The 22,756-nt window shown below is 47.9% G+C and overlaps 1 protein-coding gene across 1 annotated transcript in view; it reads left to right on the forward strand.

The window, feature by feature from the left end:
• LDLRAD3 (low density lipoprotein receptor class A domain containing 3) overlaps window positions 1-22,756 on the forward strand; it is an 85,208-nt gene that overhangs the window by 28,205 nt on the left and 34,247 nt on the right. The window contains exons 3-4 of the mRNA XM_014538195.1: window positions 11,013-11,138; window positions 21,471-21,605. Coding sequence (XP_014393681.1) covers window positions 11,013-11,138; window positions 21,471-21,605 — 261 coding nt within the window. The remainder of the gene's footprint in view (window positions 1-11,012; window positions 11,139-21,470; window positions 21,606-22,756) is intronic.

A 22,756-nucleotide genomic window follows, 5' to 3' on the forward strand; every position in this document is an offset into this window, starting at 1 on the left:
CATACACATATATGTGTGAATTATAAATAGCCAAAATACATAACCTAAAAGGAAATAACCCTTTAGGTCATAAGACAATTTTCTAATCCCAAATTTGCTAACTTGTTTTGCCGTTTTCCTGTCATTTTTTAATAATAAAATTAGTTTCAAGGGCAGTGGCAGGCCCTCTGAAGTCCCTTATTGTTTATAGTGCTTTTCCCCCTAAAAGCCCAGCGGCCATCATGGACTTGGCTCCCTTTGGTTCCCTCGGGGCTTTGGGGGAGTGAGGAGAAGAGTTCTTTGACTTACAGAGCCTCATAATATCATTGTCAGTCCATAAAAATTTTCTTCGTAATAAAAACCCCCACATCGGACACGTCTCTTTCCTTTATAAAGATGTCTGCTGGCCCCCAGGGTTAGTGTCCAAGCCCCTGCCTGCCTCTCTGGCAGCCTCCCCTCCTGCCACACGTCTGCCTTCTGGACGCCCTAACTTCTCCCAGATCTTCCCACAGCTCAGCTTTGGTTCACGTCCCTCATTTGCCTAGAATGTCCTTCCTTGTCCTTTTTCATCATCTTTCATACCCAGCTGAAATAGCACCCCCTTTTGCTGTGCTCCCTGGGTCCCCCAGGCTGAGCGTCACACTTTTTTTTTTTTTACTTTCTGGCCATCCCTCACCGATCCATTGAGCATCCACTGATGGGTAGAAACCTTTTGCCTGGGTCCCGGCTGAGCGTCACACTTTTTTTTTTTTTACTTTCTGGCCATCCCTCACCGATCCATTGAGCATCCACTGATGGGTAGAAACCTTTTGAAAATAATAGTAATAAATGATAACAGTCATAATAATAGCTAGTACTATGTAATAATACTGTGTAATACTATAGAACTCTATTACCTACTACTGTATTATATAGCGTAATATCAAATAATAGCTTATATTTAATACATATAACAATAGCTAGTACAGTATTAATGATCATAGCTAATACTGTGTTCCAGAGAAACACCAAGCAATTTTTATGTTGTCTGTTTTAATCCCCACAGCAATTCAATCATGTGGGTGCTGTTAATGTTGCTCTTTCCTGATGAGGAAAATGAAGCACTGGGAGGTGAAGCAACTTACCATAAAGCATAGCCAATAAGTGGAGGAACCAGTATTTGAACCCAGGCAGGCTGACATGTAACCCTGCGTTCTTAACTACTGTAACACAGGGTTGAAAGGCAAATATGTATGCAGCTCATATCACACTCATCACATCTCCTTGCAATAATCTGTTTATTGTCTTTTTTTCCCTTTTCTTCTTGACTGGGTGTTCTTTAGCTAGGGACTTCTTGCTAGCAGAAGTTATCTTTGCATGTTATATTCTCTTTGCAAACCTCCACATGTGGTCCTATGTGTGGCTAAAGTGTCTGTGAATTAACATGAACTGACGAAGAACTGAATGAGTAAGGCTGTAGACTGTCTAAACATTTCCCTGGTCCCGCCTCATTTTCTCAGGGCGTCCATAAGTGTGGAGAAGAGTAGTTTGTAGGACCACAAACCACATTAGGGAGGGGAGGATATTATCCGTTCCCTGCTACATATCAAGCGTATGTTGTTTTCTCTGCATGCAGAATCCCGTATTTTTTCCCAACCAGTGATGAGGTCTGTGCTATCTTTATACCCCCTTTCCAGACGGGGACACCGAGGCCAAGGAGGTTAAGTGACTTGTCCAAGGTCTCAGCAATTACGTGGCAGAACCAGGATAGAAACCCAGATGCCTGGGAGCCCTAAGCCCTTCTGACCTCTTAGCCTCCAAGGACATAGGCCTCCTATTCTAGTTATAAAAGAGGAAATGTTGAGAGAGAATTTCTGTCTGAGAATCTTCTGGCAAAAAGCTGTTTCAACTCGACGTCTTCTTTTCTGTTTATAGTCCGGTTAGCCTGTGGTCCTTTGCTTTCTCCACTCCCCAGTGTGTATCTCTGAAAGCCAATATGGCATTTTAGGAACAAATAATACGTTGTGATTTCTGAGCAATAAAACTTGGAGCCCACGCCAGCAGTCACGCAGAGTGAACCGCTGGGACAAGCAAAGGGCTTTTTTGATCGAGCAATACCGAACTGGGAAAGGCTTCAATTCCAGGTGTGGATTTCACTTGCTGGCTTTTTGTCATTTATTTGGGACCAAAATGGAAGGCCTGGGTTTTTTTTCCCCTCCTTTAGAAAATCTGGGCATACTGCTTTTTAGAAGTCATATTTTTTATAAAGTCTTTTTTTGCTCCCAACATGAAGTCATCTTTTACTTTTAAACGGAATCACAGTTTGACTTTTTACAAAATGAACCAGTTGACTGAATATACTAGGAATTACAGATCCATTACTTTTTGCGGTGGTTTTAGCCAGTAATGGCCACCTGTGGGCTATCACATTGGGGATTGTGTGCATGTTGATTCAAATTATGTGACTTTTGTAATTTGATTTGTTTTCTAATTTATACTTTAGTGCAGTACTTGTAATTCTCACATCTTTAGTGTGAGCTGAATTGCAACTAGCTTGTAGCACATTTCTTCTGAGAAATAGGGTTTTTACTTTAATGTTTAATTAAAGAATAGATACCGGGTACGTTTACTGGTATGAGAAGCAAATTCATACTGGCCCCTTTTCAGTTCTCCCATTGCCACATCGTCCCTGCCTCCGGCTTTGCACATGCTGTTCCCCTGCTTGGAACAGCCTTCACTCCACAGTCCCACTAGCACTAAACTTCATCTGTGGCGAAGCCATCGCCTGTGTATCCTTATTCTTTGCTGGTATGACACAGTTTGTGAATTAATGATAGTCGAATGGAATGAATAACTAAATGAGGAAGGCCTCTGATTGGCTAAGGAAATCACATTGGTTTCCTCCTTAGGTGTGTGTGTCTCCACTGAGGCTGGGTTTCCTCTGAGAATCATTTTCTGACCTCAGCCTCAGTTTGAGATTGGGTGTCCTCTAGCTCCCCCATGAGAGCACTCCCGGCACTGCACGCAGAGGCTCATTGACCTGTCTGTCCTCCCTGTGGGTTAGGGAGTGCTGTTCAAGAGCCACACAATGGATTGCCCGATGATAGTAGGATGCTGGGGAATATTTTGTTATTGGCCAAGAGGGGGCAGTACAAACATTTTCGGTGTCTGACCCTATTTTTGTGTTGTGCACAGGTGAAGTGTTAATCCTTAAAAAGTGGACAGAACTGGTTAAGGGTTTTTTACGTTCTCAAAGGGCCTTTTTGCCAGGACAGCAACTGTTTGAATAGGAGCCTACAGCTTTTTGTGTAAAGCAGAATGATTCTGTATGTTGCTCATGAATGTGGAAAGAGAGAGAACTGCTGAAATGGGGAAACATTTGCCTGGCTGGTGTGTCTTCGTGGTTGAGCATTGACCTGTGGACCAGGAGGTAAGGATTTGATTCCTGGTCAGGGCACAAGCCTGGGTTCCTCACTAGGGGGCGTGCAGGAGGCAGCCAATCAGTGATTCTCTCTCACCATGAATATTTCTCTCCTTCTCCCTTCCTCTCTCTGAAATCAATAAAAATAATTTATTTTAAAAAAGAAATGGGGCCCTAACCGGTTTGGCTCAGTGGATAGAGCATTGGCCTGCAGACTGAAGGGTCCCAGGTTCGATTCCAGTCAAGGGCATGTACCTTGGTTGCGGGCACATCCCCAGTAGGGGGTGTGCAGGAGGCAGTTGATCAATGTTTCTCTCTCTTCAATGTTTCTAACTCTCTATCCCTCTCCCTTCCTCTCTGTAAAAATCAATAAAATATATTTAAATTTTAAAAAAGAAATGGGGAAACATTATAATGAGGCCTGTGGTTTCCTTGTGGGTGGGTGGTCTTCTCACGTAACGACACTCTGTGGGGGTGATGATCAAAGTATGCCCCACATTGGCCTTGCAGCCAGAATTCTTGGAGTGGCCCTGGGTCAATGCCGTGGCATCCTTGGGGATAAGACGGGTGGGGTCATTTGCTCCCTGGACATAGACAGGTAGAATGTGAGTAGGGTGTCCACACGTTAGTGCTCATCGGAATCCTCTGGGTGCTCCATAAAAATGCAGGGTCCGCTGGGAGAGGCCCGGGACTTACACTTTCACGAACATCCCTGGAGATTCGGCTGCTGGAGGCGCTCGACCCCCTTCTTCACGTGACACTGCCGTATAGGACAGGAAATGCTGGGGAAATGTGGCCGAGGGGACAGTCCTTGGCGGGAGAGCCCGCCCTCTGTCAGAGCCTTAGATGGAGGGCAGTGCGGGCTTGGGAGAGTCAGCCCCAGGAGCGGCTCCTGGAAGGAGGACACTTTGCAGGAGCCCGTGATGAGTGTAACCCGGGGAAATCAATTCCAGCAAGATGGATGCCCGCCCTCGGTGCACATTTAAAAAGATAAGAGAAGAGTCATGGTTTCCTTGACCGGATAGGAATGTCCGCCACTCTGCAAAGTAATGAAATACACAGATGTTAAAATGGAGAGAGACAGAGATGGATGGAGAGCAATGAGCACCGGCTGCAGTGAGGGGCCAACGTAACATAAACGCAGGGGAACCACGGGGTGTTTTCAGCCCGCGCGCTTCTAGGGAGATCGTCGCCAGCAGGGGAGGGTCAGCCTCCCGGACAGTCAGGGGCTGGAGGCTTCCCCGAGCCCTTGGTGGCCAGAAGACAGTACCAGTTCTTCAGGCAGGAAGCAGTCGATAGTTGAAAGGATGCCAAAACGTGAAATCTGTATATCCTTTGACCTAGCAGTTAGACCTTAAAGAGTGGGGGACATAATACATGCGTCTAGATGTGCTCCGTTTATTGAAAACACCTGAAATACCCACCAGTAATGTGACTTGTGGGTACACAAGTAGCCATCCAAAGTGATGGTGCGGATCTGTAGTGACCAATAGAAAAACAGGTCACAGCACAGTAGGTGACAAAAGCAGGGCTCTGAATAGTGTAATATTTCATGGTGCATTTAACCAGGTACCCTCTGATTTCTGTGTATTAATTCGGTCCGTAGTTATTGAGTAACTTATGTGCCAGGCGCTGTTCTGGGTCTGGGAGGTAGAGCAACGAGTAAGACAGTGGTCCTTCGCTAGTGACGGGCTTGGAACCAGCAGCATCCACGTCGCCTGGGAGCGTGTTAGGGATGTGGGATCCCAGGCTCCCCTCCAGACTCACTGCATCTGAACAAGGTCCCGTCTGCAAAAGCAAGGCTGTGCTTCGGGAGCGTGTTAACCAAAACGGCCACAGTGGGTTTCCCCGGGTGGCGGCAGTTTGGGGTAATTTTTACATTTGCTGCTGTATGTTTTTCTATTGTTTGAATTTTTCACAGTGAGCAATGCCTTGAGTTGACAAAGCAAGGATGGTAATTATGCACAAGAGCCTAAGGCTCCTGCTGCTGGTTTCCTGGGCCGCCTCGGGCACAGGCTGGCAGCGTCCTGGCGCAGGGCGGGAGGTGGCCAACCACAGAGGCCCGGAGGGGAGGCCCTGCAGAGGGGTCTGTGGCTGGGGCTGTTGCCACGGCCTGGGAGAGGCTGCGGGTCTGATGAGCTGAGTGCATGGCTGTTTCTGGCTGAACAGAGAGGCTCTGGCATTGCAGCCTCTGTCCGGCGTTTCTGCGTGATGCCCACGTGGGGAGGGGGGGTCTGAGTAGCAGCTGTAGAGAGCAGGCCCGCACTGCAGCACCCATCGTCCAGGGCCAGCGGGCAGCCCCGAGCCCCTCTGAGCAGATCGGTAGCCACAGGTACAATACCTGGTGAGGAGCGTTTCTGTCCGGGGCTCAGCAAGGCCTGGCCGTGTGGCAGTGGGCCTGTCAGTCTCCTGATTCCTGTTCTTGGGGCCTCTGCTGAATGTGATCCCTGGTGTGGGCCCAGGCAGGGTGTGGCCCTCCAGCTCCCGGCCTAAAGCACGGTGTAGGCTCAGAGCATGAGGACTGGGTTCTAGAGCAGTCTGACCCTGAATGGCCATGTGGCTTCGGGTAAGTCCCCAGTTGCCTCCTTGGGCCTCAGTTTTCCCCATCTGTGAAATGTGAGAATTCGCTTTTGAATGAGCCTGTGTGGATGGCCTGCTGTGCTCCAGATGTTGGCAGGTAAAGGTCAGGCCTTTGATCTGAGGGCATCACACCCTGGCAGCGCTGGCATGTCTCCTGGTCCCCCCTAGTTCTGGCATGACCCCCAAACACCCCTCCAAGGGCCATGTCTTCCTGCACTGCAGATGCTGAAGTGGCCTTTCATTTAGGGCGAACAGCAGGGATTGCACCTGTGTTTGCTTGTGTCCTTGCTGGTCAAATAAAAATAGTCCTTTGTCCACTCCCGTCTAGTTAAACCTTTTTATTTTTATTTTTATTTTACTGATCTGTGAAATTCAGAACTGTAACAGCCAGGCTCTAAGGAGGGGGGACTCCAATCAGGAATGAACCAACCTAGGATAACCCTGTCCCCTGTCTGGCTGATGAAAGCTGCCACCTTGAGAAGTTCATTGAGCAACTCCTTGCAAAGTGATGGATTTAAATACGTACTCAGTGGAATGGAGTCACCCCTTCTGCCTCTGTCAGTGCGATTTTAGACACAGAGTCCTTCTTCCACCTTCTGCCAGGGCTGCTGAGGTCTGTGCTGAAATCTCCCCTTCGTGGAAGTGGGGGACAGACTTGGTCCAGGACCCCCTGCGCCCCACAGCGGGTCATGCAGGCAGGGAGCAGCCGACAGCTGCTGTCAGCGACAGGCTTCCCTCTGAGCCTCTGCCAGGCGCTCGGCTGGCCGCCCGTGATCCGCCATGGAGGTCGCCTTAGCAGGCGGTCTGATGGCGCAGATGTAAATCAAAACGGGACAGGCTCCCTCTGACAGAGACAGCATCTGAGCATCCCCACCAAGGCAGGAAGTCTCGTGACTGATTCCCGAAGACGGTGCAGGGCCAGGGCCAAAGAGCTGGTTAATTGAATGGTAGCTAATTCATTTATAATTACTCATATTCTCACTCTCTGTTCTCTCTTTATCTTATAGAGTCTAGTCCTTTGGAGCTGGGCTGGGCCTTAAGAAATCTGTAAGGAGGCTGATGAGGCAAGAGCAGGGTTTGAGCTTTGACTCTGTTTATTAGCAGGTTCAAGCCACTTCACTTCTGGACCTCAGTTTTCTTATCTGTAAAATGGGCTTTGTGAGGAGTCAAGGAAATGATGTCTGTAAAATATGGAGCACAATGCTCAGCCTGTACTGAGCATTCTGTAAATGCTGACTATCATCACCCAAACCCATTCTCTCCTTTAACGGGATCATTTGTATGTTCAGCAAGTATTTATTAGACATCCAAATGCAGGCACTGTATAGTGCAGCTCCTTCAAAAGTAGCGAATGCAAGTATTCCAGTGAGTGTATGTTCATAGCCAAACATCCCAACACAAAATCCATGACATTTTGCTATGAAGAAAGGAAAGCAGAATAAGGGCTAGAGCAGCCGTGGGCAAACTACGGCCCGCAGGCCAGATCGGGCCCGTTTGAAATGAATAAAACTAAAAAAAAAAAGACCGTACCCTTTTATGTAATGATGTTTACTTTGAATTTATATTAGTTCACACAAACACTCCATCCATGCTTTTGTTCCGGCCCTCCGGTCCAGTTTAAGAACCCATTGTGGCCCTCGAGTCAAAAAGTTTGCCCACCCCTGGGCTAGAGTGACTGTGGGTGGAAGGTGGGGTTTCTCCTGTAGACAGTACAGTGGTTAAAGAGACCTAAATAAACAGAGGAGTGAGCCATGACAACTCCTGGGAGAAAGGCATTCCAGGCAGAGGGAACAGCAGGTGCAAAGGTCCTGAGGTAGAACTATGCCTCATGGGCTCGAAAAGGAAGCCAGGAAGCCTTCCTCCCTCCCTCCCTTCCATATCTGTCATCTATCTATCTTCTATCAATCTGTCTATCATCTATCTATCTATCTATCTATCTATCTATCTATCTATCTATCTATCTTTCTATCATCTATGTATCCAAACCTTGAGTTCATTCTGATGCCTTCAAATCCAGTCCAAAGCCTCGGGGCTCATTTCAGCCTTCCCACGCCTCATTTGTAACATCTCACTCTGATAGTAGAAAAACCTTGCTCTTGCTGTATTTGTTCCACCTGGTACACACAAAAGCTCCTTTCAGAATTGCTCACCCATACCCTCTGGCAAGCAGATAAAACCAGAATACCCTATTTGTGTACAGTTCTTTTTCTCTTTAGCCTTAGCGTCCTGTCAGAATAATGATTCCGTAGTTACTTAGGCTAGTTCTTTTCTTCCTCACCCCTTTCAGTGTGATGTTGTTATTCATCTGTAATATAGTTGAGCATTTGTTGCTGTTTATATTGCACAGGTGCACACACACGCACACACTCATGGTTGATTTTAATTGTTTACTTATGGGGTATGTGAGATACTGTCTTGGTTCCGACAGTCAGAGTTGTACAGATAGACTCAGAGGAATGTGCATCCCTCTTGTCCCTGCAGCTCATTCCATCCCCATCTCCCATCCTTCCCACCCACCTCTGTAGGTAACCAGTGTTTTTAGTTTCTGGCTTATCCTTCCTGTGTTTCTTTCTCACAGATGAGGCAGTACACGTATATTTTCTTATATCCCCCTCTCTTGCTATGTGGAAGGTGAAAGTACTGTAGGTGTTCTTTCACACGTTGCTTTTGCACTTACTAATATCTCCGGGCGATCACTTCACGTCAGTTCATAGAGGGTTGTCGTAAGGAGCTTTGTTAACTGTGGTAATCAGAAAAGTTATCCAGCAGCCCAGATATCAATTTTAGAATTCGGTAAGCCTAGTGATGATGATGTTGATTGGTGATAAATAGCATAAGCATTATCATTAATTGAGCATCTCCTGTGTGCCATGCTCTGTGCCAGTGATGGCGAACCTTTTGAGCTCGGCGTGTCAGCATTATCAAAAACCCTAACTTAACTCTGGTGCCGTGTCACATATAGAAATTTTTTGATATTTGCAACCATAGTAAAACAAAGATTTATATCTTTGATATTTATTTTATATATTTAAATGCCATTTAACAAAGAAAAATCAACCAAAAAAATGAGTTCGCGTGTCATAGGTTCGCCATCACTGCTCTGTGCTAAGCATTTTATATGCATTACTAGAGGCCCGGTGCATGAAATTTGTGCACAGGGGGTGGGAACGGGGGTGTTCCTCAGCCTGGCCTGCACCCTCTCCAATGCAGGACCCCTTGGGGGATGTCCGACTGCCAGTTTAGGTCTGATCCCACAGAGATCGTGTCTAAACTGGCAGTTAGACATCCCTCTCACAATCCGGGACCGCTGGCTTCTAACCGCTCGCCTGCCTGCCTGATCGCTCCTAACTGCTCTCCCCAGCCGGCCTGATTGCCCCTAACTGCTCTCTCCTGCCGGCCTGATGGCCCCTAACTGCCTCTGCCTCGGCCCCCGCCACCGTGGCTTTGTCCAGAGGATGTCCGGAAGACGTCCGGTCCAATTAGCATATTACCCTTTTATTAGTATAGATCGCATTGACTCCTCCCTAGAACCCTGTGAGGTAGGTGTTAGCTGCACTTTATTGAGGAAACGGAGGCTCGGTGATATTTAGAAACATGCCCCAGGCCATTAAAAGTGGAGCCACAATTTGAACTCTGTCCCAAGTTTGTGCTTTGTGAAGGGCACGCCAGCACTGACAGCAGTTCCAGGGTGCCACGGAGCCATGTCCCAGGCCTGCAAACCCTTTTGATTGTGGATCAGCTGCTGCTAACGGTGGCATGCAGCTGATGGCAGGAACATGAACGCAGTTTATTGCCTGTTTGTTCCAAAGAAACGGCCCTTCCTTTTTGAAGATCATGACTCCTGCCTCTAAGACAGGCGACGAGAGGGATGCTCGGTGGGATCAGCTACCTGGGATGCAGTAATAGATCCCCTCACACCTCATCAATCGCCGGGCCGAGCAGCCATCGCCGTTAACGGGAAAGCACATTACACCACAGGGCTGTGTGGTTAGCGGGACACTCAGTCAAGCCCAAACCACAGCAGCTTCTCTTGAAACTGTTTGTGTGGCAGAAGTGGAAGAAGAATTTCTTTGAGCAGGAGTCTGGCTTCTCTTTCGACAAGTGACAGCCTCTGGCAGGGGGGCAACACGACGGAGCTGGCTGGGAGCGTGGCTTCCGAGTCTGAGTGCCCGGCCCTCACGCCAGAGCCAGGGTTTTTAGCTGTGTGACCTTGGGCAGGTCACGTCACCTCTCCGAGCACACCTGGGATGTGGGGATGAGAACCAGACCCATCTTTGTCCTGGGTCCCCGAGACTGCCCCGTGGTTCAGCGATGTGCTGGGTGGAGTCATAGAACTCAGCCTATCATTTGTTACAGCACAGGAGAGAGGTGAATGGAGTGAGGGCCAGAGGAAGCCAAGTTCAAACTTCCGGGCTTCCTCTCCCAGAGGCATCACGCAGGATACACGTAACCCCCCAGTGACAAGTCGTGACAATGCGTGTAACATTTTCTATTGGGGAAGCTTGTTAGAGACTCAGTGCCCAGGGTTTTTACTGGGAGCTGGTCACATAGACACCCTCTCTCAAACTCTCAGAATAAAAGCAGGTGAACCCCTTCCTCGCACCGCCCCATTGGTGGCTGCTGGGTGGATTAAAAGAGATGATCCCCGTGGAGCACTGGCCGCTCCGTCTAGTGTCAGAAGCACTCAGGGAATGTAGGGAATTACTGCGACAGCCAGGTGATGAATCTGGAATGGCTCATTAGCACCTTGAGAACCCGCTCCATCCATCATCCATCTACTCACCCGTTGCTTCCTGGGCGGCACGTGTTGAGTGAGCCCTGCTGTGCAGGTGCTGTCGGCTCCCTGGGACTTGGGGAGCAGCGGGAGCAGCCGCTCCCTTCCCAGAGGGTGATGCCCGTGGGCTTCCAATCGGGCGGTTGTTGGGGGTGGGTGGTGGTGGTAAGTAACTTCTGGAGGCTTCCAGGTAAATGCACAGGGTCAGCAGGGTGGGTGTGTCGTGTGGGAAAGCGTAACCTCCTGACGTCTTGCTGTTTGTCCTGTGTCCTCCCGCAGCCAAGGTCAAGTCGAAATGCGGCCCAACCTTCTTCCCCTGTGCCAGCGGCATCCACTGCATCATTGGCCGCTTCCGGTGTAACGGGTTCGAGGACTGTCCCGACGGCAGCGACGAAGAGAACTGCAGTAAGTGGTCCCGTGTTCACTCCAGCCGCCCCTCGCCTCCGTGCTGGCCATTCTCAGCGCTGGCTTCCTCCACCACAGGCTCCGGCGTTCTCTGCTGAGCCCCAGACTCTGTTCTTTACCGCTTCCGGCTTGTGTCGGTGCTCAGCTGCTATTCATCAGGGCTCTCCTGAGTGCACGGGGCCTTGGTGTACTTTGTTTTCAGTTCTGACAATAGCGGTGCGAATGCAGGTGTGTGATCCCTGTGAACAGGTCAGGCATCTGAGGTGCAGAGAGGGAAACGAACTCTTCCAGGGTCACGCAGCGCACAGGGGGCTGAGCCAGTTCCAGGCTCATTCAGACTCTCCTCTGAGTGATTCTCCCCCAGGTCTGTGCGCATGCGTTCCTTCTTACTTTGAATTCTTTAAAAAAAAAAAAGATGTTTCTAGCCTGGCCAGTGTGACTCCGTGGTTGAGCGTTGACCTAGGAACCAGGAGGTCACGGTTGGATTCCCAGCCAAGGGCACATGCCTGGGTTGCTGGCTCGATCCCCAGTAGGGGGGCGTGCAGGAGGCAGCCGATCAATGATTCTCTGTCATCATTGATGTTTCTGTCTCTCTCTCCCTCTCCCTTCCTCTCTGAAATCAATAAAAATATATTTTAAAAAAGAAAAAATGTGTTTCTATATTAGTTATATACATACTAGAAGGCTATATATTTGAAAAACATTCAAACAGTATAGGAAGCTAGAGTTTTTCTATTTGTGACCACCCTGATTCCTTTTACCTGCTGTATACTATTCCTCAGTATGGACACAGACCCCCCCCTCCCCTTGTTCTCTCTACCCCACCTTGCCTCTAAGCGCTCTCTGTATTGAGCGTCATACTCCTCTCGGCCTGGATACATGCAGCCCCTTCCTTGCAGCATCTCTGTGTCCAGAACCACTTCACACACAGCGGCCTCAGTGACCCTCTAGCGTGTCTTCCCCGCCCCATACTGCCCCATCTCTCCCAGCCGGTTGCTTTGTGCCTGCTGCTGGCCATGCCGGTGGCTGCTCACTGTTTCTTCTTTGCTTTCCCCTCATGTGTTAGACTACTGGAGCCCTGGTTGCTGTATCTGCTCTGGACAAATTTACCCATTTATTTTCTGTGTCTGCATATTTTAGTAACATTTTTTCTTCTGACTATTAAAAGAATTTACAAAATATAGGAAAGTATAAAGAGGGAAACGAAACTGCCCAGAATGAAACACTATTAATATTTGGGCTATTTCATGCCGGTCCTTTCTCTCCCCCACCCCCTCCATCTCGCTCTGTCTTCTCTTATATGTTTAATTGAGATGTCCTCTTTCCTGTGACCATTCTCTCCTGTTATCAATTTTTTCAAAACGTAAGTTTCAGCGACTTCAATGACTGGATAAATTGATTTTCCCTCATCCCGTCGGTTCTATTTTAAGTCCCTGAAGAGGAGGTGGCTGTCTCCTGTGTTATTTATGTCTTTCCAGGGAGCTGTCATGGCTCTGTCCTCCCAGCAGGGACAGAGGGGGCTCATAACTCTCTCCTGTGCCTTCTCCTGTTGCCTTATTTCACCTTCTGGGTCTCAGATGGCAGAAATACAGCCCAGCCACTCGATTACTGAATGGTTAGTGCAGTGGCCGAAACCCACCTTCCCACTGACAGGGTGTGGCTGGCTGAGCAGGTGAGGTTGAGCTGGCGTGTCTGGCCTGGTCTGTGTTTGCCCTAATTAGGCAGGAGGTGGGCGAGCTCCATGATCTCTTTGCACAGGGGTTTCCTTGTCTCCAGAAGCAGTGCTGAGAGCCTGCTCCTGGGGCTGTTGTGAGAATTAGGTGAGATATCTGAAAAGTGCTTAGTGCAGGGTTGGCACATGGTAATTGCTTATAAAAACATAGAGTGAGCCCAGCTGGTGTTGCTCAGTGGTTGAGCGTCAACCCATGAATCAGGAGGTCAGGGTTCGATTCCCAGTCAGGGCACATGCCCAGGTTGCGGGCTCAATCTCCAGCAGGGGGTGTGCAAGAGGCAGCTGATCAATGATTCTCATCATTGATGATTCTCTCTGGTCATCTCCCTTCCTTTTTGAAATCAATAAAAATATATTTTTAAAAACAGAAACAAAACCCCCCCAAAAATGTATAATGACTTAAAACTATGAGAGATTAAGGGGAAGACCATAATTACTAGGATTTCATCTTTGGCTTCGCATGTCCAAGGACATTCTTTTTTTTTTAACACTGTAAACATTTTTATATTTAGAATTAGCCAGCTGGACTCAGTTTAGATCATGCCGATTTTGTTGGCAACATGCAACACATCCTAGTGGGGAGCCGGTGGAACATATGCCTCTTCTCTCCATCCGGCCTGATGAGGGTGTTGACCTTGGCCACCTCAGTGTCATAGAGCTTCCTCACAGCCTGTTGGATCTGGTGCTCGTTGACCTTGACATCCACAGGGAACTCAAGTGTATGATTGTCTTCTATCTTCTTCATGGTGGATGCGGTGGTCAGGGGGAATGTGATGATGGCATAGTGGGCAGGCTTGTTGCTCCTGGGGGTGCTCTTCTGAGGATATTTGGACGCAGTGTCTTGGGCCATCAGAAGCTGGGTGATGGGCGGATCTTGTTGGTTCTTTTGTGGCTGTGGACGCCTTTCAGCACTGCTTTTGTTGTCTTCCAAGCCTTTGCTTTGACTTTGGGAGGGCAGGGGCTTCCTCCTTCAATTTCAGCTCCATCTTCATGGAAAAGACATGCTTCTGTTATAGTTCATTTCGTGTGTCTGAGCTCGATCTCTGCTTCCTGCTATGGGGATCTTATAATCTTGGGAGAATTCTAGATGTTATATCTACAGGGTGTCCCAAAAAATGTATATACACCTTAACAGCCGAGAGCTCAATTTTGAAAATGAAATGTATTTTAATAAACACTGCCTTTGTAATTCTTCAAAGTGTGTGTATACATTTGGGGGGACACCCTATATGTTCATAGGTATATACTAGAGAGTTATCCAACGGCAATTAAAAGCAAGTGGGACACATTATAGAAGATACCTTCTAAATGACTGCCATGTTACATACTCCCTGCCGTGGTTACAGACCCCGTGTGATTTAAATATGTGGATATTGGTCTTTAATTACCAAAGTGAGTCAATTATATCCATTCCAAATTAAGCCAGCATTTTCCTTTGGCTTATCTACCATTTAAAAATATGGGTTCTAACTCACTCTTTTGAAAACTGGTAAATAAAAGGAAAGAATCAAGCTCTTACCCTCCCTTTCCCATATGATTTATACTTCTGAGTAATTAAATACCTGACTTGGAAAGTTTTCTTTTAATTGAAGAATAACAACTATAATAAAAGAATGAGTGAATGAGGGTCTCTCAATTTTCTAACCACTAATTAAGAATGGGGTCACCAATGGCCGCGAAACCTTGAGGTGAAAAATTGATGCAGGGCTTTACAATCGATGGACGAGGCTGGAAAACACTGAAACCCGCAGTCAATCTCCCCACAGATGGCGAATCAATATGGTACCACTTCCGGTGGAGTGGAGAACCCATCACTCTATAGATCCACCTGCCAGCGATTTTTAACCTTTTTCATCTCACGGCACACACAAGCTAATTACTAAAATTCTGCGGCACTCCCAAAACTAGATTATATCTTTTGCCAATCTGACCCAAAAAAATTTTAAAAAATAGGTATAATTTTGAGTCATTCACACCGGATGGCTATGGTTGTGTTGGCTATTGGCAGTTTTCTATTTGACAGTCTAAAGGGGAAAAGGTCAGTGCCCTTGACGGACTGTCAGGGATTGCATGTTTTAAAAATTCTTGCGGCACACCGGTTGAAAACGGCTGCTTTATGTTATAGTTGTCTTTAGTGCATCTACATTAAAAACTCTCAAAGACAGTGTTTTGATGTTTGCTTTGAACGTTCAAATGCATTTTAAAGTGCTCCAGAGGAAAAACACAGTCAGGGCAAGAATAGTTACCCAGATAGTTACTATTTTGGTTGCTGTTCCTTCATTCCTGATGTTGCACGTCTCCTGCTGGTATCATTTCCTTTCTGTCTGGAGAACTTCCCGCAGCAATTCTTTTAAAGCAGGTCTGCTGGCACCAGGTTCTCTTCATTTTCCTTCATCCGAGAATGTCTTTATTTCGCCGTCATTCCTCGAGGATATTTTTACTGCATATAGAATTCTGGGTTGACAGTTGGTTTCTTTTCTTTAAGCATTTTAAAAATGTGGTGCCACTTCCTCTGGCGTCTACGGTTTCCAGTGAGAAGTTTGCCGTCATTCCGATAGTTTCTCCATAGAGAATATATCATTTTTTCTCCGGCTGCTTTGAAGATATTTTTTCTTTAGTTCCAGCAGTTAGATTATAGCGTGTCTGGGTATGTGGATTTCTTTCGAGTTCATCTGTTGAGGGTTCTATTTGAATTGGAAGATTTTTTGTCTTTTTCCATACTTGGTACATTTTTAGCTATTATTTCTTCAAATATTTTTTTTCAAGTACTGCACTCTTTCTCCTTTTCTTGTGGGATTCTGGCAACACAGCTTTAGTCCTTTTGTTACTGTCCCACAGGCCCCTGAGGCTCTGCTCATTTTTTAAATCAGTGCTTTTGTCTTTTTATTGTTTGGATTGGATAATTCCTATCTTTTGTCAAGTTTACTTTTTGCTTTCAAGCCCATATAGTGTGGTTCTTTATTATTTTGGTTACTATATTTTGTTCTAAAATCTCCTCTTGGTTCTTCTTTCTAGCTTCTGCTTTTTGCCGAGACTTGCTGCGGTCCATTTGTTTCAAGAGTGTTTGTGATTGCTTGTTTGAGTATTTGTAAAATAGCTGCTTTAAAGTCTTCATCGCATATTTTCAACATCTGTCTTATCTTGGTGTTGATGTCTGTTGAGTATCTTTTGCTTGTGAATGGGGCGGCTCCATTTCCCCCAGTTGCTGGTTTCCAGGAAGATGGCGCTGGGAGGACAACAGCCCCCTGAGGCTGGGATGCAGGTAGAGGAAGCGAGGGGTAGCCACTGTGGGATGGGGAGCAGATGGGAAGCATGAGGCCTGGTGACAAGAACTCTCTCATTGATGAATGTTGTCAAGAAGCCTTTGAGGTGGAAGAGGGACCGACTTCACAGACTTTAAGTGGATTAAGGGGGACATTCCCTGGGTCCTACTGGAGCCAGATTGCTTCATTTCCTGCCCTGAAGCTGGCCAGTTGGTTTTGGGCGATGGCAGTGGGCCCTTGGCCCTTCAGATGTGGTTGAATTAAATGCCACCAATCCAATTAACCACCGAGCCAACCGTAACTAGGCCCGCCCGCCCCCTGCGGGGAGGCAAGTTCTCTCTGCGGAGCTCATGGGCCGGGAAGCCATCCCCAATCCCTGTGTTTGTTGTGGTCATAACAGAGGAGCTTGTAAGTCCACCGTTGAGTTTTTGAAATTGACTCTGCAGACAGTTTTCCTCATCCCCGTTGAAATAAATACTGTAAAACACATTGTTCCTCTCCCTAGTGAGCTGAGAAAAATGATACATTTTTCAGTGGCGGGTACACTTCAGCAAGGACAAAGAAAACTCAGATTACAGAAGCTGCGAAGACATAACATCCTAAAGTTCAAAGCGCTTCCTGGCCAGTTTATGAGCAGCCTGTTGAGCCGTTACTATTTCAGGTTCCAAGGGACCACAGGGCCCTCTGGCCTTGATGCCTGCCCGCCCTGAGCCTGGATCCTGCAGCGTTGGCCACTGCAGTCCCATGCATGCACGGGGCCCTGAAACTGGGCGAAGTCTGGTCAATAGCTGCAGAGGCCCAGGAAGGAGTGTCGTGGAACTTGCACCATCTCGGGGCGTCGGGGAGATAGGCCGCCCCGGTCAGTGAGTCTGCCCAGTAACTGACCATGTATGCCTGGAGGACCAGTGCTGACAGGGATTTATTTCTCTGAGATGTGTTGCATCAGTGTTTAGCTGGTAAAAGCGTGGGGCTGTTTTTAGGGGCGTTCGTTTTTAGACTAGGCTGTAAGCCAGGGTTGCCTTTGGCTCCTTTTAGAACGTTCTGGTCTCTTCGAAACTATCTTAGGCTGCTCTGTTTGTGGCATGCTTAAGGTGGTTTTGTTTTTTTTTTTTATAGCTTTTCTAGTTTCCCTTCTAATTTGCTGTGTCCCAGGGAACCTGAACACAAACCTCATTTGAATTCACATACAGAGAATCAGCAGACCCTGAAGGAGAGGAGGCCCCAGGGCCCTTCCCCGGAGCTCCCGGGGGGCATGAACCATGTGTGTTCCGACGGTTCGAGGCCCTTTTCCGGGCCTTCTAAGGGTTGGAGGAGCGTTCCCCCAGCACCCTCGCCTGTTTCTCTGCCTGCATTGGGGGGCGGTGTTTTACGAGGAGCCCTTGGCAAGGAGGAGTCCAGGTGTGGTGGTTTACAAACGTATAAACTGGGCAACTGGGCAACTCCTGAGCAACTGGGCACCTCAGTGTTAAAGATACCAAAAGCAGGTGTTTGTGAGCCCAAGAGAATTATGTGGGGGGAAAGGAAAGAAAAAAGGAAAGGGAGTGATCACCAAAACATGTCTGCCAGACTAGACTCTTAAAACCTTTCAGTGAAGTCTTTCAAACGTAGTGAAAAGGAAAAGGAAAATTAAGTGGACTTCTGGGTTCCCAGTACCCTGCTTTAATAATGATATGACCTATAGTTGCTATTCTATTATCGTAACTACATTAACTGTAGTTAATAACACTATATCGTATTATTCATACGACATTACATTATGATAACATTACAGCTATATTAACTATAGTTCATCATACTGGATTGTATATTTGAAAGTTGCCAGGAGTATGTAGATTTTAAAAGGCCTAATCACAAAAAAAAACAAAAACAAAAAACTTGTAACATTGACACAAAAATTTAATTACGGATGGTGATGGATGTTAATTAGACTTATTGAGTTGATCTGTTTGCAGTATATACAAATATCAAATCATTCTCTTGTACACCTAGAACTAATATAATGTTCTTTGTCAATTATATCTCAATTAAAAAATCATATTACCATATTGCTTTTTTTGCCTTAGAGTTTAGAATAATAAGATGCTATCCAGTATCATTACAAGCCTGCAGTATTTCCCTCTCAGATCCTACCCTTCTCTCCTGGGGCACCCACCGGCCTGAATTTAGCCTTGTTTCTTCCAGTGCAGGTTTTTATTCTTTCAGTACATATTTTTGTATCCATTGATCATAAGTAGCATTCTTCACGCATAAGTAGCATGGGTCATTTCACGCAGGTGGCACAACATTGTACATATTCATCCATAACTTGCTTTTCTTCCTCACTATTACATTTATGAAATTCATACTTCTTGTCTCTGATTCATTCATTTTTCACTAGTGTTGAGCAGGGGTTGGCAAACAATGGCCCCTGGACCAAATTTGGCCTACTGCCTGTTTTTGTAAATAAAGTTTTATTGGAGCCCAGCCATGCTCTTTGTTTACGAATCTTCTGTAGCTGCCTTGCACTACAATGGGAAAGTTGAGTAGTTAAGACAAAGACCAAAGGGTTAGCGAAGTTTAAAATATTTGCTATCTGGCCCTTTACCGAAAAAGTGAGCCCAGCCCTGCCGGTAGAATTCTGATGTAGCAATATCTCACATTGTAGCTATTCTTCTATGGGTGACATTTGTGCCATTTTTAATTTTTTTAATATTTTATAAATAGTGCTCAGTAGCACTTTTTTTTGCTCAAAATTCTCTGTAGAGTATAGCTGGATGCACCTTAAATTTGACTGAATATCACTAAATTGGCCTCCAAGGCGGACCCACCAATTTGCACTCCCACCGGCCGTCTGTGAGACTTCCTCTCCCCGCACATCCTGCCGGCAGCCTGGAGTTCTCAGACCTTAAGCTGGGCACGTTGATGCGGTTAAAGTGGGCCTTCATTACAGGTCAGCGTTCTTTTAGGTTGTTGTTGACCATTTGCCGTTGTGGGAGTTGCCTGCTCATGATATCCCCCGCCATTTCCCTACTGAGTTGCCTTTTTCCTCTGGAGTGACGAGAGTTCTTTTTGTGTCCTGGCTGCTGATCTTTTCAGGTATATGTGTTAATACCCCCCAGTGACTGGGTCTTCAGTCTGGATTCCTTACCAGAGCTGTGTCTTAAGGTCTAGTCAGCCTTAGTTCATCTTGAAGATATAAGTCATCTTTATATACACATGCACACATATGTACACATGTATGTAGCATGTGCATACACACACACACACACACACACACACACACGACCTCTTTTTCTTGGGAAGGTTTGCACCGTCTACTTTGTGAGAGTCCGAGGGTGAAGAAAAGAAAGTGGTTCCCAACAGTGTCAGTGAGGTTGATCGAAAACAGCCTTCCCCACCAGGATAGTCGCAGAGGCTTGCAACCAGCCGGTCTTGGAGCAATTTCAGTGCCCTCCCGAGGCTGTTCATTAGAGCGAGCTGATTGTTGCCCGGGCTGTGGCTGTGTAGACGTGACCCGCAAGGTCCCAGGGAAGCTGAAGGCCACCGTGGTAGGGCACGGAGGGTTTGGCGGGCTGCCTTGGACAGAAACCGAATGTGACTTGAGGTTTTGGGTTTCCCCGTTTCGGTTTTGGCTGAAGTCAGACCCTGGTTTCAGCCCGATCACGTAGAACCATTCTGTGGCCCACAGCGATTTAGACTTAAAACTCCCGTTTCCAGGCCGGATTATTTGTGTTGGACTTTGCACTGGCCCGTCCTTTTCAGAACTGAGAGCACTGGCTTCCCCTGCCCGTCCCCGTCCTCTGACCTTTCAGTTCAAACTTTCCGAGTTGAATGAAGAATAACCCTGCAGCCTTTCCAGTGTATGGGCCCTGTGATATTCACAGTCCCTGCAGCCATGATCTCTGCCTGTCTTACCGGTGGCTCAGTGAGGCGCGGGAAGGCTGATGACAGCTGCCATCTTGCAGTTGCCCCCCGACCCCCGAGAGACCCCGAGCTCCTTGCGCCTGACCCCATAGCACTCTCCTGCCTGGGCCCGGCCTCCCGCTCTGGTGCTCTTCCCGCACCTGTCACCCAGGTGTGGGCTCAGGGCATCCCCCAGTTCCAGGATGAGCCGCTTCATCGTCACCAATTCGCTCCTTCAGAGAGTGCCACCCTCCGGGCAGCCCTAGGGGACTGTTCCCTGTGCTGTGCCACGTGTCAGACTGCACTGCACGCTTCCTCACCTGTCGTCTCAGGTGATGCTCCCATTAGTGACGTCAGCAGCTGGGCCAGCTTCCTGGGCCTGTGACCAGTGCCATCTTTCAGGGCCTGTGCTTGCCTTAGAAGGAAGGGCACCACGCTGGCTTTTACGCCCTGCACTTGCCTTCTTGAATTTTTAAATAATTTTTCAAAAGTTGGCCTACGTCTTCCAGCTTGCACTGAGCCCTGAAAGTCAGGTGGTCGGTCCTGCCCACAGATTGAGGCGCCGAGGCTTGAGACGGGATCTAATTTGCCCGAGATTGCACAGCTCATAACTGTCAGGGCTGGGATCGGAGGAATTTCTACTTTGCTGCTTCGTTGATTAAAAATAGAGCTCCGAAGAGCCTTGTGGGAATTGCCCTACAAGGAATGAGGCAAATCGTGCTGTAGAAATACTGATTTTCTGTGGAGATGTGCTTGCATGTCGTTAAATAGTTTTGTGGTGACCCCCACACCGGCCAGTTGCCACCCTTGTCTTTGAGGGAGGAACCCTATCGGTCATTTCTTTTGAGGTCCCTGAAAGTGCCTGCAACAGGGCGCCTCCCGGGGGAGCCACGCAGGCCAAGTGGGTCAGTGGGCTCCTTTGACTGGAAAGAAGGAGAGAAACCACAGGGTGTAGGGAACTATCAAGATGCATTAGGAGTTAAGATGCTGACCCACAGTTAGGGAGCCGGGAGGGTCCAGCATAGCTCTTGGACCAGATCCTGGCATCACTCCTTTGGTGGCAGGGGTTCCTGGCTTTGCCATTCTGTGTGTCTCATCCTACCAAGCATTCCACTCGCAACTCTACCGGGACTTCACATGTGGCCCAGGCCCCTCAGGCTGCTGGACTGCCTAGAGGTTGACCTGGGGCCAGGCAGTGCCCTCTGGCTGTGTTGGCATAGTTACAGGGCACCAGCCTTGTGTTGGCATGGTTACAGGGCACTAGCCTGGTGGCTCGGGCAAAGTTGCTTTTGGAATGGGGCGGAGGGAGTCCTGTCCTGCCCAGGTCACTGTCTGTCCAGGGTCCCAGGACGAGCTCACTGCCTCCCGAGCAGGACGCCCTGCTGGATGGAGGTTCGGGGGGTGTCCACGGGACAGGCTGGCTCCCTGGTAATTGGCTCTCTCTTTCCTTCACAGCAGCAAACCCTCTGCTTTGCTCCACCGCCCGCTACCACTGTAAGAACGGGCTCTGCATCGACAAGAGCTTCATCTGCGATGGGCAGAACAACTGCCAGGACAACAGCGACGAGGAAAGCTGCGAGAGCTCTCAAGGTAGGAGGCGCCTGGCGCTAACCAGCGATCGCAGATCGCAGCCCCGCCCCACGGTCACCCTAGGAGGGAGGACACGACACCCGTGCCCACCTCCACACGCGTGCACCGTGTTCATGCTTGCACTTGACCCCGCAGCCCTTGCACACATGGTGCTAATGAGGAGCACCATCCCATTTGTTTTTCTCGTGTTAAATAGCATATGCACATTTTCTCAAAAGTGAAGTTTGCCCCAGCTCCGTGATGCCCTGTGGGGCCTCTGCTGTTGTTTTCTGAGTTGCTGCATCGTTGGGGGCCCTTGAGGCTGTTCTTACCATTGAATTTCGCCTGCGGGATGAGTCTGGGTGGGCCGTGTGCGTGGTGCACGGCTCCGCCTCGCCGTACAGCTGTTGGGAATAATTTTTTTGCTTCACCCGGCTGCTCGCATTGTCTGTACACGTCAGTTTCACTGGGATACCCCCGGCGTTTGCTGCGGTTCTGTTTTCTCCATTTTTGCTAATTTATCGGGCACAGAATGACGGCCTCCCAAATGCTTGCATTTGTGTTTCTCTGATTGTGAGCAAAGCTAATGTTCCCCATGTGCTTGTTTACTCTTTGTTTCCTCTTATGTGGATCGCCTGCTCCTCTCAGGGCTCTCCGTCGCAGAGCTGTTTTATGGAAGCCAGGGGGTGCCGTTTGGGGGTGGAAAGATGAGCGTTTTAGGGAACCCCGGAGGGCACAGCAGGGTCGTATCCTCTCCTGTGAAAACTGACCGGGTACCTTTCTTTACTCATTGGCCGTTTTCCTGTAAACATGTATTTTCTTCAGTGGTGAGGCCAAAATACAAAGATTTAAGAATGTACGTCCATTTTAAGGCAACCTAAAAAGTATATATTTCGGGTATAAACTAGTACCACCTGAAGGCAAGCTTTACCTTTTTTTTTTTTTTACTTAATATTATATTGCTGTGATTCACCCATATTATTGTTTGTTGGTAGAGTTCATTTTCTTGACTGTTGCTCAGTATTCCACTGTGTAAATGTACCACAGTTTCTAGATGTAATAAAACTGCAAAAAGCAAGGCAAGGGAAAGACATAACTGGCCAACTCCTGTCAGGAGGTGGGATGGATGGGTTCAGATGAAGGTTCTTTTCAAGGTCCTGGCTTTTGTTTTA

The sequence above is a fragment of the Myotis brandtii genome, unplaced genomic scaffold (assembly GCF_000412655.1).
Source record: "Myotis brandtii unplaced genomic scaffold, ASM41265v1 scaffold187, whole genome shotgun sequence".
Classification (NCBI taxonomy): domain Eukaryota; kingdom Metazoa; phylum Chordata; class Mammalia; order Chiroptera; family Vespertilionidae; genus Myotis; species Myotis brandtii.